Raw genomic sequence first — 14651 nt, forward strand, 5'->3', positions numbered from 1 at the left:
TGCCGATTGATAGTGCTAGCTCACTGAGATACCATGCCGCAGTTTAACATGAATACCCCACTCAGACACAGTATACTGACTCCGAGCCGACCAGTCCTTGTTTTAGCCCCTTAATGCTGAGCGCCAGACAGGGTAACAACAAGTACCATCTTTTAACATCTTTTGGTATGACGCAGCCGGGGATCGAACCCCGGAACTTCCGCTCTCCAGGCGGACGCTCTACTGCTAGACCACGGAGGCGGTCTGAAATCTGTAAGTAAATTGTCTTCATTGATACCACAGCTTCTAAAATGAGACTTAAGAGAAACTGTATCAATGCTGAATGTATGTGGATACAATGTAATGTTTGAATTCTTGCTAATGTGTCGTATCGCAATGGAGGCCAAGGTAACATAACACAATGTATGTGGGGAATAGAACCCAGGACATGTGTATGATAAGTGGCCACACTGCCCCCTGGGCCACCACACCTTCTGACAGCCAACACATCAGGCATGCTCTGTCATTCCAGCATGTAAAACTCTTAAACAAAGCCTATATTTATGTCAGCTGGAATTCAGCAAGCTCCAATATAGTAACATATAGTATAAAATACAAAAAATAGAATATAAAATAAATACAAAATAAATAAAAAGACAACTCACATATAAATAGACAAAAGAATCAAAATGGCAGGAAATGAAAATACACCAGAAAGTTGAGCAAACACAAGATTTGAATTGCATAGTAAATCAGAATCAAGCAGAATATTGTCGACAAGAACTGTAGAAATATCAAATCAGTTTCACTTAGCATCAATTTCTACAGTTCTTGCGTTTCTAGGAAGATACATGGTCGTGTATTATAAAAATTCCACTTTGCTTCATACGAGAAGCTTTATCTCCAAACTGCTTTCTCAAACAAAGCATCAGCGAATTCATGTATAATAGAAGGTGATATAACACTCAACTCTTGATAGGGATGTCCTTATTCCATGATACATCAAACAGTATCATACTGGAATAAACACTCAGTATCCCTATCACACGTTGAGCTGTATACATGCAACACATATCTTCCTAGCGCTTATCCACCTTGCTACACATTGTTCACACAGAGAAATGCCCATGTATGTGGAAGGTATCAATACTACTCAAATCAAGTTAAGGATCCCCCCAACTTTTTCTGGAATGACAGATTAACTATAGTAACTAGGAAAGAATCATGTGCTCTTCAGTGTCTTTTGAGTAGTATACACTTAGCAGTTAATGATTGCCCAATTTATTCAAAGATAATGACAAATTTTCCATTATGGCATTAATTAATTACAGACCGAGACTGGAAATTGGCCTCAAAGTGAGGAGCATAGTTCTCTTTACAGACACTTCTCGGGATATCACAGAATTTGAAATTATCCTGAAACGGAATCAAACTCAGATCTCAGTATGCCAAGCTGACGCACCATCTACTGAGCTGTTGGAGCGGTCCTACTATGTCATTGGTAAGTATGGACAGTGTGTAGCATTGTGAATGTTGTTCTGAAGGAATAAGTATAGAGGTGAGTAACTCACGATAACAACAGAAGAGGCACGAACACACAAACACCATCAGGTCACAACAACACACAGGAAGAACAGCAGGAGCCGGAGTCCGCCTTTGATTTGCCAACAAGTTGGGAGCGCTCATGTGCTGGCGAGGTTGGGCTACCAGATGATTGGCTGGGAGGGAAGCTGGGCCTAGCATGCTCAGTAACACTGCCATGCAATGGGCTATTGTTAGCATTGTCACTACTAGGTGAAGCTGAAGGGGTGGAGACAGATGTCATTTGGACCGAGTCGTCAACTTCTAAAGACACCTGAGATACGTCAGGTTTGATGTCGGTGCTAGGACTTTTGTCTTCCTCAGCATTATTGTTCTCCTCATCATCACTGAAATCCTCCGAGGACGAACTATGATGGCGCATGCGAATCCGCGGCCATTCCCTTAATATTTTCTGGCAAGTTCGAACTTGCATGGCTATTTCCTGAAACGATTTCCTGCGTACCCTAGTTGGTTCAGGTTTCAAGGAATCAGGAATTAATGTCCCAGACGCTGTCCGGGTCCGAATACTGGTACGGAATTCAGGAACAAGATCTTTCTCTTTCTCAAATACAGCATAGTCATGTATATTGATGTCCGTAATGTCATCACTCTCAACATGTTCCCCATTTATGGATAGCACCTTTTTGCGTGGAGTTTTAGTGGAGGACGAGAGGGACTCATTGAGATTACCTTTTCCTGGCTTCAGATGCAAGGACAGGTACACTGGCTGCGTTAACAGAGAGATGGATACACATTATAACATGATTACATCACAATACACTCACTATTACACTCCTAACTACTGCATTGTTATCAGGCTAGAAAAAAGGTTTGAGGTTTTCTATTTCAGACCATCAACAAAATAATTGTTAGCTGAAACAATTTTTTTCATTTATTCTTGCCTTGAAAGATTAATTGCAGGCTTTTATTAATTAAAAGTTGGCTTTCAAATTAATATAAGGGATTTGTGTCAAGGCTGTATCCTATTTAGCCAACACCCATCATTTGACCTGCAACCTCCCCATCCGACCCTCTTCAATACATGTAACATTTGTTCATGAGCTTCCTCCCCAAAATAGATTACCACTTAATTCATAATGTTCAAATTAATAATTTTTATATTTTTAAGAAAAAGAAGTCCTTTTTTTCATTATTTCATAAAATTTATCAAATTTATTTTTAGATCAAAAACAGGATGGTGATAAAAGCTGTGGTTCAACTAGAGGAAAATGATTCAGATTTGGGTTCCAGATAAGGGTGGCAAACATGAAACATATTTTTAATTTGGGGTTTAAAGTAGAGATCTGCAGTCTCTACTGTGGAATAATCTACTCTATAGGGTAAGATGACCCGCAATCAGTCAAGTAAAAGAACCAGACAACACAATCCATCCTAGAGGCCTCTTAAGACGATCAATAGGGTACTGAAGACCAACTGAAATCCAAGGGTAGGGGTTCTAATTAGATTTGTTTGTTTGTTTGTTGTTTAACACCTGACACAGCAATATTGCTGCTATATGATGGTGTCGGTAAATAATAAAGTCTGGACCAGATAATCCAGTGATTGATAAAGTGAAAACCAATCCACGATATTGGGGTATGAAGACATGCAATCAATCAAGTCACGGCGCCTGACCACCGATCCATTTGCTCGCCTCTAACGACCAGCAAAGGCTGCTGGGGACTAGTTCTACCCAGAATCCACACTGCGTGGTTCCTATTGGCGACGTAACAGACACTATGAGTCACACATTGTAACGACTTGTTCCCCACTTTTGGTGCCTCTTTGACAAACACTGGACATGGGGTCCCATCCTGCCCTGGAATCCCACGTGACACAGCAATGGAACAGCTACTGCATGATCATACACACTGGCTTCCACTAAGGGATTATATTACTTGGGTGAGATCAACCATACATCCATGGCAGTAACACTACAATGACGCCACAATCACATGACATCACTCATCCTTCTGCAGCTGAAGATGGTAAGGTTGGAAGAATAATTTCGGAAGATAAATGGAATCACACATAAGTGGCTTTTGAAATCAAATATATCAATGTGAGTCAATAAAAGTTTAAAACTTGTATTGTCACGTTTTGATACATTTGATATTAAAACATACTTGTCGTTAAAAGTTATAAACTTGTATAGACCTGCCTTGATATACTTGACATAAAAAGACACAAGGGTAAGGTTCTCTATATCGCAGAGCTTGTCACGTCAACACACCTGGCTTATACCCCGTTGACGTGCACAACATTTACTAACGCAAGTTATTTTGCACATGTGTAACTATACATACGTGTGTATATGTAAATTTACTATGCGTTCACATGAAAATCAACTTAGGTGTGTAAATAAAGTATGAAAATTGTGTAAGGCACACATATTGGTCAGTCTGTTTCCAACAACTTCCAACACAAAACAGGTTGTTTTCCAATCAAAGTTAAATGAGAAGAGAGTTACTTCACTGAAAATTTATGCGTGAAGCAGCATGTGTTTGATTGAATTTGTACACAAAGTTTTGACTCCTCGAAACCAAAAGAAAACACCGTCTGCTCAACTCTGTATATACGGATAAAAGTTGGCAACTGTAGACAATTTGTTTGGTATTGGCAAAAGAACAGATATTAATTAGATCATCCCCTTACGGTAACAAAAACGTTCACATTGCAACATATACCCACAGTGCAAATTTACATTTACATTTGCACCTGCTCCAGACATGAGGCAAATTTGCTCCTGGTGTAAATATACACACATGAGTAAGTTGATAAGTTGATAAAACTGAAAATAAAATAAATACAATTATTATATACATTCTATTGCATGTCACCAACCTTGTGGTCGCCCATACAAACTTCCTTTCCTATTAAGCTGTACTCGGGCCGGTGAAACTTTTCATCCTGAAAACAAACAAGATCAATTAAGCCCAGTAAAGGTAAAGGATCTGGGATTAACACTTCACAGCTTGTCACATGGGTCACAGACATGCTACCAGTGTGTTGGGGATCATCATGCTGGCAGACCAAGGATCATGACAGGGTGAGCTGAAGGATGGTCTCGGTACAGAGAGTTGTGTCCCCTTGGTCTCCAATGTGAGGCAGTTAGGAATATCTGGGACAGTTTGGGTCTAAACATGGTTTGTTTGTTTGTTTGTTTGTTTTGTTGTTTAACGCTGCACTCAGCAATATTCCAGCTATATGACCCCGGTCTGTAAATAATTGAGTCTGGACCAGACAATCCAGTGATTGATTTCATAAGCATCAATCCATGCACTTTGGATATGATGACATGCATCAACCAAGTCAGCGAGCCTGACCACCCGATCCCGTAAGTCGCTTCTTACAACAATCATAATCACCTTTTATGTAAAGCAAGGGGTGTGAAGACCCATTCTGACCACGAGTCCTAACTTCAGTAATCATCATAAAAGGGAGAACTCATGAGTGCACACTTGTGTATAATGTGCAGTCCCATTGTGGGTACAAGTTTTGGGAAAGATGCTATTTCGTGCATTGTGCACAGTAAAAAACTGAGTGTTATTGGTTTAGATGAACGAACAGAAAATGTGAATATAGCGATAAAACGTTCTGCTTTACATTCCAATTGTATTTCTGGTTATTCAAATATTGTACACATTACAATTTTAATAGTATTTCTTATTTCTTTGTTCCTTTCAAGGCATCAATAGCGGGAATCTGATCATGGTTGCTGTAAATAACGGTTAGTTGTCACAATCAGTTTGGACACGATTTCAACACAAGTAATGTAAACTACATTGAATGATATTTGAATAAAATTAATTAAAATAGATTAAAAACTTTCACACTTTTACAGATTCAGTATTTGATATTTCCGGCTGTAGTGTCTCTGTGTTGGGGAAAACACATCAGAGCTCATGGTACGTCTGTGTTATATGTACCCTCCTTCACACAGCCTCCTTTTTGTGGAAGCAGTGTGAGCACTGCACACAAGAAAGTACGGAGGTGAGGTGAGTTGAGGTGAGGTGAGGTGAGATTGGGTTTAACGTCGCGTCCTAGATGATTGCACTTATATAGCGACGTGCATGTACGTGTGTGTGTGTGTGGCTGCTTGTACTAGGGATGCCGATTTATAGTGCTAGCTCACTGAGATACCATGCCGCAGTTTAACATGAATACCCCACTCAGACACAGTATACTGACTGCGAGCCGACCAGTCCTTGTTTTAGCCCCTTAATGCCGAGCGCCAGATAGGATAACAACAAGTACCATCTTTTAACGTCTCTTGGTATGACGCGGCCCGGGATCGAACCCTGGACCTTCCGCTCTCCGGGCGGATGCTCTACCACTAGACCACGGAGGCGGTCAGAAAGTACGGAAGTTACCACATAAGTCAGGAAAAATTAATATTTTCAAGGTTGTGTTTTTTCTACTCCAGCCAATGAAGATGGCCAAATAAATCTGTAATAGAAACGTTTTTGTCATTGATCTGGAATTTAATTTCTCTTGCCTCCATCCATCCAATTTAGTATTACAATAAAAAAAACAAGGAAAATAATAACAGTGGCCTGGCGTAAATCTTTTGTACATATCCTGTGTCACAACAAAACAGTACATATTTCCAAACACTCTCAGTACTGTAGCTCACCTGGAAGATGACATCTTTGGCACTGTGAGAAATGAGTATCCGGTCACACCAGGAGGGGCAGCGCGTCTTCATGTACGACGTCCCATCGTTCACATCCTCGCTGAAAGGGTAGCTGACCAAACAAAGACAAGAAACAGCTGAACAGGGTCTGTTGGATCACTATCCCAGAATCGGTACTGTTCATTGTATCAAAACAGCTTTATATTTATTTTATTTTAGAATAATATTATAATTTTGTAATGAATACCTTTTTCTTTTTTAAACAACCTGTTTTCAAAGGCAGCATGAATGTTTGGTAGTGAGTTTATGTAGGACTACACATTTGGTGGATTGAATCAAGCAATGGAAAAAAAGAACCACACCAGCAATATCCTTCATCTGTAGATTCATGGGATGCCAAAATGATGTGAGGATGGGTGGTAGTGAGCAGGTGGGGGTTAAATTCTAACAAGAGTTTGCCACTAATGTGGCTATATCCCCCGCCCCCTGTTGCAGAATTTATGACATAATTAAATCTAAACAAACCCTAACCTTTTTTAACCGAGGTGGAACTTGTCATGGAAATTGTAAGAAAAAGAAGAGTTTGGAACCTAAGTCCATCTTGTTGCCATGGAAACGTAAAAAATAAAAATTTCGAAAATTTCTAAATAGCAAAAGGCACCAGTTCAGCATGTACCTGACAAACCTGCAAAGTTTGATGAAAAAATATTGAACGGTTTATGAGTTATGCTCCAGAAACGAACCCTACCCTCACAGAACCTAAGTCCATCTTGTTGCCATGGAAACGTAAAAACTAAAAATTTCTAAAATTTCTAAACAGCAAAAGGCACCAGTTCAGCATGTACTTGACAGACCTGCAAAGTTTGATGAAAAAATATTGAACAGTTTCTAAGTTATGCTCCGGAAACGAAACGTGACGGACGGACATATGGACGGACGGACGGAGCCCGTTTCTATATCCCCCACCAACTTTGTTGGGTGGGGGATAATGATTACTTTATCAAGGCCTGATATAGGGGACTTACTTACCTTGGAGGGAAGCTGATTTCATATTCAGACAACCTCTCTTTGAATGGCGCCATCTCGGTGTCATACTGCTTCAACTGAGCAACACACAACACAGAGCTTGATATAAACAGGAGAACGTAAACATAATCATTTCTTTCTCAAATCAACAATACCGCATTCGACATAATAAGCGCCCCGCTCTAATAAGCGCCCATGGCAATATTTGCTAAAATATTGGCTAATGAACGATCCCAATTAGCAACCCTTCCGCTTGATCAATGTACACAAGACTTATTTATTCGCGCATAATACGCTCTCTGCCGTACATAAACAGGCTGTCAGCATAAACCACGAAATTTCTTTCAACTGTTTTTTTCACCAAGATAATATTCTAGTAAGAGCCCCATATTTCTAATTTTTGGAGCGCCCTGGGGGCTTATTACGTCAAATAGCGGTACATACAACATGCATAGGAGGATCTATGAACATGTGACTACAGCTAGGTTTTCCTTTTAAACCGGCTCTGAAATAGCTATAGAAAGAAGTTTCCATGCATTTTGACGTATCATTATATGTATCTTAATGTGACCTATGAATCATGATATGTATCGTAATGTGACCTTGCTGTATCGTTTCACCCCTACTAGGTATCTGATAGTCACCATGTCACAATTATTTCTCTCTTCACTCTTTAAGTTACGTTATCACTGAGTCTGTCAGCAAACACAAAATTCCCTAAAAAAAAACAATGGCAGCCTGTTGGATACAAACAAGTAGTGCCCTCCATCTCAACTCTTGTATGTCTAAGTTCCAGTTCCCAGCCTATAACTTGTAATGTTCCTGGGCTGACAGAGAGGCACCTACCCACTTGATGGTGTTGAAGAACAGATCTTCATGCTTGTCGTGGTAGTCAAATCCCTTGGCCTCCACAGTCAGCACGACCTGAAACATCAACACAATGTCACAAATGTTACATCTGGGATAACACTTTCTTTGTAAAGTACAGATTCTAGTACTTTTGGGGGGTTCAGTCCCGTCCGGAATTCGAGCTAACACTGTCAGAGTGAGATACTTAATAGCCAGCACGCAAAGCCAGCGATCTAACCCACCGAGGCTTCCACATAAAATGACAGTCCGACAACTGGTAGTCTAGATCACATACTTTGTGTACCCCTCTGACAAGTGTAAATTGGCACAGCTCTCATGGCCGAAAGTGAGGCGGTGTGGGTTTGAATCCCAGATGAGAATGAACCAAAAAAAATACTAGAATCTGTACTGTACTAAGAAAGTGTTATCCCAAATATAACATTTGTTACATTTGACCACTTTCTAAATGGCAGTTTTTGTTCATCAACACGACATAACGGTTGGGGTCAGTGTATTCCTAGTTTTACATCAACTCAGGGCTTCAGATAATGTTCTAAATCATTGACTAGTTACTAAATTACTCAAGTTATCATTCAAATTAATTATTTGATAGTTTTCTTGGGGTCTTGGATACAGAGTATTGGGTATTTTAAAGCCAGTGAGAAGACATTTCTTGAAAATAATTGTTCTCAAAATTCTGTTCAGGTAGGTTATGATTTGTATCTCTGTGCTGCCCAACGTGTGCAATACGTGGCACAAACTCACAACAGCGATACCTGTCTCAGTCACAACAAGAAGAGGAAGCCATTTTGTGCAACGCCCAGCAGCAGAGCTAATGAAAACGTGATACCTGCGTTGGATCAGTAAAATTAATAATGATGTGTAAATATAGTTGGTTGTGCTGGCTGAAAAGGCTACATTGGGTAATTTCGCAATCACGCATAGTGTGGTTGTAATTTGAAACTGTCACTCTGTGTGTGTACACAAGCATCTCAAGGTTAATTGAGTTGTTGTGATTTATTTCGTGTATTTTATGCAAATTTGCGGCTTATCTGAAGGGGCCCGCAAGTGAGGGACATTTGGAGTCTGCTTCACACACGGTGAAAAATGTAATAATTATCTGTGTATGAAGTACCATACAATCTGACGAACAAATGTTACAAAGTCTCACAATGCTGGACAAACACTCTGATTATTTCCAAGTTGAAAATGCTGAGTTCAAGATTAAAGTGTGTGAATGATCAGGAAAAATGCTACTGTATCATCATCATCATCATAATCATCATCATCATCATCATCATCATCATCACCTTTTCGTTGCCCTCCTCGGTGTAGACGATTTTACTGATCTGGTCCTTCTTGCCCAATGTCTGTTCGGACGTTGTTTTGGCTGTCAGGGCCTACACAGAGACACCATCAGTGAACACAATATGTTTGTTTGTTGTTTAAGTTCGCATGGCCAGACCAATTTAGGATCACGACAGGGTGAAATCTAAAGGATGGTATCTGTACATTGGGTTGTGTCCCCTTGGGAGTCCAGTGTGAGGCAATTAGGAATATCTGGAACAGTTTGGGTCTTTGTTTGTTGTTTAATGCCACACTCAGCAATATTCCAGCTATATGACAGCAGACTGTAAATAATCAAGTCTAGACCAGACAATCCAGTAATTGACATCATGAGCATCGATCCATGCAGTTGGGATAGGATGGCATGCATCAACCAAGTCAGCGAGCCTGTCCACATGATTCACTTAGTCAACCCTTACGACAAGCATAGTCGTCTCTCAAGACAAGCATGGGTTGCTGAAGACCTATTCTCTACCCGGATCTTTTCTTAGTGAAAAGATTTTAAAGTGTCTCTTCCATTGCTGGATGCAATGGCCATTGCAGTAATGATATCAGGACTTTATGGAGTCTCAGATGTCCTTGAAATCATTTGGAACATATAATTGTTGCGAATGTTAAAATGTCTGTGCATCAAATATTCAGTTGCATCTGACATCACATGTTTAACTGCTAACCTCCATAGGATTCACACCAAGTGAGTGAGTGAGTATGGTTTTAAGCCGTTTTTAGCAATATTCCAGCAATATCACGGCGGGGGTCACCAGAAATGGGCTTCACACATTGTACCCAAGTCGGGAATCGAACCCGGGTCTTCGGCGTGACGAGCGAATGCTTTAACCACTAGGCTACCCGACCGCCCCATTCACACCAAGACTTTGCATGGACAGAGAAGCGCGTTCTTCCAACCATACCTTTATATCCCAATAAAGGACAATCACTCGTACTCTATGTATTACTCCGACTATACAATCAGATTTTTGATAACATCTGTCTTACAAAAAGTTTAAATACAGACACAAGCCAATGGCGTCCTTACAGCAGACTAAAATACTTCATACAGTGGTATTTCAGGCATATATAAACATCTGTCAGCCTTGACTATCAGCTCACCTTTATCAGAAGGTTTGTGTCGAGACGGAAGTTGAAGTCCCCGAATAGTAACATGGGCACCTTGTCATACTTGTCCCCTTCAAACCTGGAAACAACCACATTCTTATTGGAACAGAGCAGTCATGCCCCTGACTGGTAAATCATGTCCCTGTGGACCGGCAAATAAAGTACCTGAAAAATCTTTGTTGTTGGACAAAACATCAATGATAAGCATATAAGTATATTTTTCGAAGTCAGCTTGTCTGCTGTTACCATCAGGGTTTTCCCTTGTCTATTTTTAGTGCAAGGAAATAACATTTCCCTTTGCTTCGAGGTTATTATATACTGTAAATCTTGAAATTAATGCGAGCGTGAATTAAATGCAACAAATGCGAGTGATCTTTGCTCGCACTATTAAACATCGCATTTTTATCAACAATAAGACATTTTTTATAAACAGTACAGTAAGGCAAAACATGTATTATTTCGTAAAAGGCTCACTTTTAAATTCAATTCTAAATGGTAATTCAAATGTAACGACAGTAACAAATCTTGAAATTTTGAAATCGGTGCACAGTTTTATTCTATTTTCTTGCCGATTTAGTGATTTTGTCTGAGATGATGGCTTTGCTATATGATACTGCGATGTTGTTGTGCTGAATGTAAATAATAATGTAACTGTAGTTATGAAAGATAATCCAGTAATTAAACACTTACAGAACAATACTTACCTTTAAAGCCAATAATACAATGTATGCTATTTCTCATGTCACTATCAATACATTGCTATTTGTACATGTATCATGTTTGGGAGAGGCATTCAGATAAGCAAAATTTGATTGTTTGCCAATCCCTCCACTTTATGGAAATAAATATGTTTATATCATTTTGGATAGCAGAAATACCAACTTAGACAACGCTGAAAACAAGCAACTATGTATTCCACACCACTGTTTATTGAGATATACACAATGTCATTCAAACACTAATTACATCCTGTGAATTGTCACTGCTGGGGTCAAGACAAGAGTTCTACTCACTTATGCCATCACTGATCACACCTGCAAGTCCACACAGACGCCACCCACGCAACACAGTGCCTTTGTTCTTTACGACTGCGTCAAAGGCCGACACGAGCAAGCACGCACATATTGTTTTCGCGGAAGTACTCTACTCAGCGCTAATAAGCGGTGCTATTTGGTGTGTGATTGGATTAATGTAAGGTTGGAGTAATGTGAGGATTCTCCTGTAAACCTGACAGAGGACATTTTCTTTAGATATAAATCTACTGATGCTTGAGAGGAGGGGGTGTTGCATTCATATTGAGTCGCATTTTTGGTTAGGGGCCAGTGATCACAATTTACAGTATTTGCAGCAACTTTGTCTCGAAATATTATGAAAAAAACTTTAATGAATGATGTGCAGATCTAATTGAGTTACTTCAGAGATGATGTCATTGCATTGAAGATGATGTTGAAAGAATTGAAACCTGGTAATTTACATACGTTTTCTTATTTGGGACTGACAAAAATTAGGGAGGACTGTGAAATTTTACAGTTGCCAGTCCACTAGGACTGGCAGTTTCAAATGCCAGCTTGAACACATCTTCCCGAGGCAAGGGAGTTACCTGACTATTAAAGTCCAGTTTCCACCCTTGCCGAACTAGGCTGGTATTATGGAGTTACATTTTGGCTGGACTAACGAGTCTATGCATAGTCCAATCAAAATCGCGAACCAAAACTGTTATGCAGATTTCGGTCGATTGCAGGATTTGCAAAGCATGTGCACCTCCAACTTGTTGTCAACGGATATTTTTCTCATCTTTTCAAGTTTTTAATCAAGGGACTCACATGATTTGATGCACTTATCGATGTAAGACCCGTTTTATCATAATATAGATCTTGATTGTCGATCAGATCGTCTTGCCTTGGCACTGCCATTTTGTTTGAAACAAATGCAAGTGACACGAGAGGTGGAATCCAATCCGTGCATAGGAGAGGCATGGCATAGAAGGGACACTGGTGGCGCTACGATCGAGCCGTGGAATTCCAGTCTAGTTCGGCAAGGGTGGAAACTGGACTTTTAAAGTCAGTTAACTCTCTTGCCTCAGTAAGATGGCTTGAACACTGGTGGATAGAGCATTTGCCTGGATAGGGGAAGGTTGGCGGTTTGATCCCCTGGCCATGCATTACCAGGAACTTGGCACTCAGCATTAAGGGGACAAAACAAATACTGCTAGGCTCCGTATACTCAGAGTGGAGTCAGCATACTGAGTCTCAGTGGGGTATCCTTGTTAAACTGTGGCATGGTTTCTCAGTGGGCTAGCACGATATGACCGGACTGGTACAAACAGCCATACACACACAAGTACATGCACGTCACTGTATCAGTGCAATCATCTTGATCCCTTTCACCTCACACACCTCCACTCCTCAGCAAGTCTCAATGAATGGCAGCAATAAATTGAATACCATATTTCTTCCATTAAACCCTGTGTCTTGAATAAATGATTGGGTCTCGATTAAACACCGGGCCTCAAAAGCCTGGTAGAATTTATGCACAGAATTTTCCATATTATTATCTTTGCAATTAAACGCCAGGGGTAGAGAGTGTCTGAAAGAAATATACACCTGGGTGTTTAACTGAGGAAATATGGTATGTTAGCCGTACCTTTTCAATGTGTGCATCAGTGCCTGTTGTCGGTTTCCGTTGTATATTGAGGGGCTCTGAAATCATAACAGCTTCAGTCACATGATTGTTTTTCCATTAAGTACTACTCTAGGTTATTTTCTTACAGCAAGAACCCTTGACAAAAAATAACCCATCTTTCTGCATGATAATTTGGATGAGCAAGACTTGTATATCCAATTTCAGATCTACCAGCATGTAAGTGAAATTTGTTAAATGTCAGTCAGCCTGGAATCTTAAAATGTCAAACAAGGACAATGAAATGTAAAATATACTGTTGCATTCATCTGAAAACATTGTTGAAAATGAAACCTGAAACAGTAAATTCAAAGCCCTGGTAAACCGAGCGATCAAATGATTGAAATAATTTTGTCAGATTGTGCGCCTTGACAGATACATTGATCCATAAACATTCCACTGATTCTAATAAAACAAACAAGATGAAATAACATGAAATTACGCCAACTCTCATTTCAACTTTATAGCATGCTTGGTTGTCTATTTCAACGATTGCTCATAAAAACTCTATCAGACTAAGGATGTGATTGGCCGTTTATCACATCAACGTCTAATCTCGCGGCAATCCGTTACAACAGGTCTACATGTAACAAGCAGTGAGCAATGGATGACAATTTCAATCACTTAAGAACAAATCAATGCAACATACTCGTAACAATACTGCAATAGCATTTTAGTGAGGTCACAGTGACCTCAGCGAGGTCTTCAGGGGGACAATCAATGGTCACAAGTATTCTGACAACTCTGGCACAGATTACAGCTTTCCGCGTCACATCTGACAACACGACACGCAGCAGATATCAATATATCATTTCTTGAATCAAAGAGTCTGACAAAAATTTGGACATCAACTTTGAACATGGTGCATTAAAGTGGCCAAGCTGTGGAGAAGATCTCCTCATCAGGATTCTTTGGTGGCTCAGATCTGCTCGTGCATGATCCAGATTTGAGGCGAGAGGAAATCAATTGAGTTGAGCCTGGGTGCAGCATACTTACAGCCTGCATGGCGATGATATTTGAAGCATCGTGGAATAAATGGATGTTCACAAGATCAAATATGCTGAAAAAGAAAGACATTATTACAACTCAGCAGATAATGGAACAATTTTCAAAAAACGATCCTTTACTGAAAACGGCTATAAAAGTTTGAGCACAACATAAAACTTTGAAACACTTCACACGTTTCACTAAAGAGAAAATGACAAGTTTTCCTGCATGTTTTGAGTTATACTGCATTATGACTCAGAGCATATTGGCACAGGCTAATGATCAATAGGGACGCATACCCAAAAATTTTACAAGGAAGAACAGAATAATAATAATAATAATAATAATGATGATGATGATGATGATGATGATGATGATGATGATAATAATAATGATAATAATATGCCATTTATATCCCGCATATATCCACACCACAGAAGGGTATGCTCAC

General features: G+C 39.8%; 1 protein-coding gene across 2 annotated transcripts in view; it reads right to left on the reverse strand.

Annotated features, from left to right (window-relative positions):
- LOC139452952 (inositol polyphosphate-5-phosphatase A-like) overlaps positions 1-14651 on the reverse strand; it is a 157067-nt gene that overhangs the window by 1694 nt on the left and 140722 nt on the right. Inside the window, exons 9-17 of one of the 2 annotated variants that reach the window (XM_071234574.1) lie at positions 14210-14273; positions 13178-13233; positions 10529-10613; positions 9382-9471; positions 8069-8146; positions 7226-7299; positions 6197-6308; positions 4405-4470; positions 1551-2287 (exon numbers count right to left, since the gene is read on the reverse strand). In XM_071234574.1, coding sequence (XP_071090675.1) covers positions 1592-2287; positions 4405-4470; positions 6197-6308; positions 7226-7299; positions 8069-8146; positions 9382-9471; positions 10529-10613; positions 13178-13233; positions 14210-14273 — 1321 coding nt within the window. In that variant the 3' untranslated portion in view covers positions 1551-1591. Of the gene's footprint in view, positions 1-140; positions 2288-4404; positions 4471-6196; positions 6309-7225; positions 7300-8068; positions 8147-9381; positions 9472-10528; positions 10614-13177; positions 13234-14209; positions 14274-14651 lie in introns of those variants that run through there. The other variant, XM_071234573.1, reaches the window with a different exon arrangement.

This window comes from Haliotis cracherodii, unplaced genomic scaffold (assembly GCF_022045235.1).
Source record: "Haliotis cracherodii isolate W230 unplaced genomic scaffold, xgHalCrac1.p SCAF_9, whole genome shotgun sequence".
NCBI classification, from domain to species: domain Eukaryota; kingdom Metazoa; phylum Mollusca; class Gastropoda; order Lepetellida; family Haliotidae; genus Haliotis; species Haliotis cracherodii.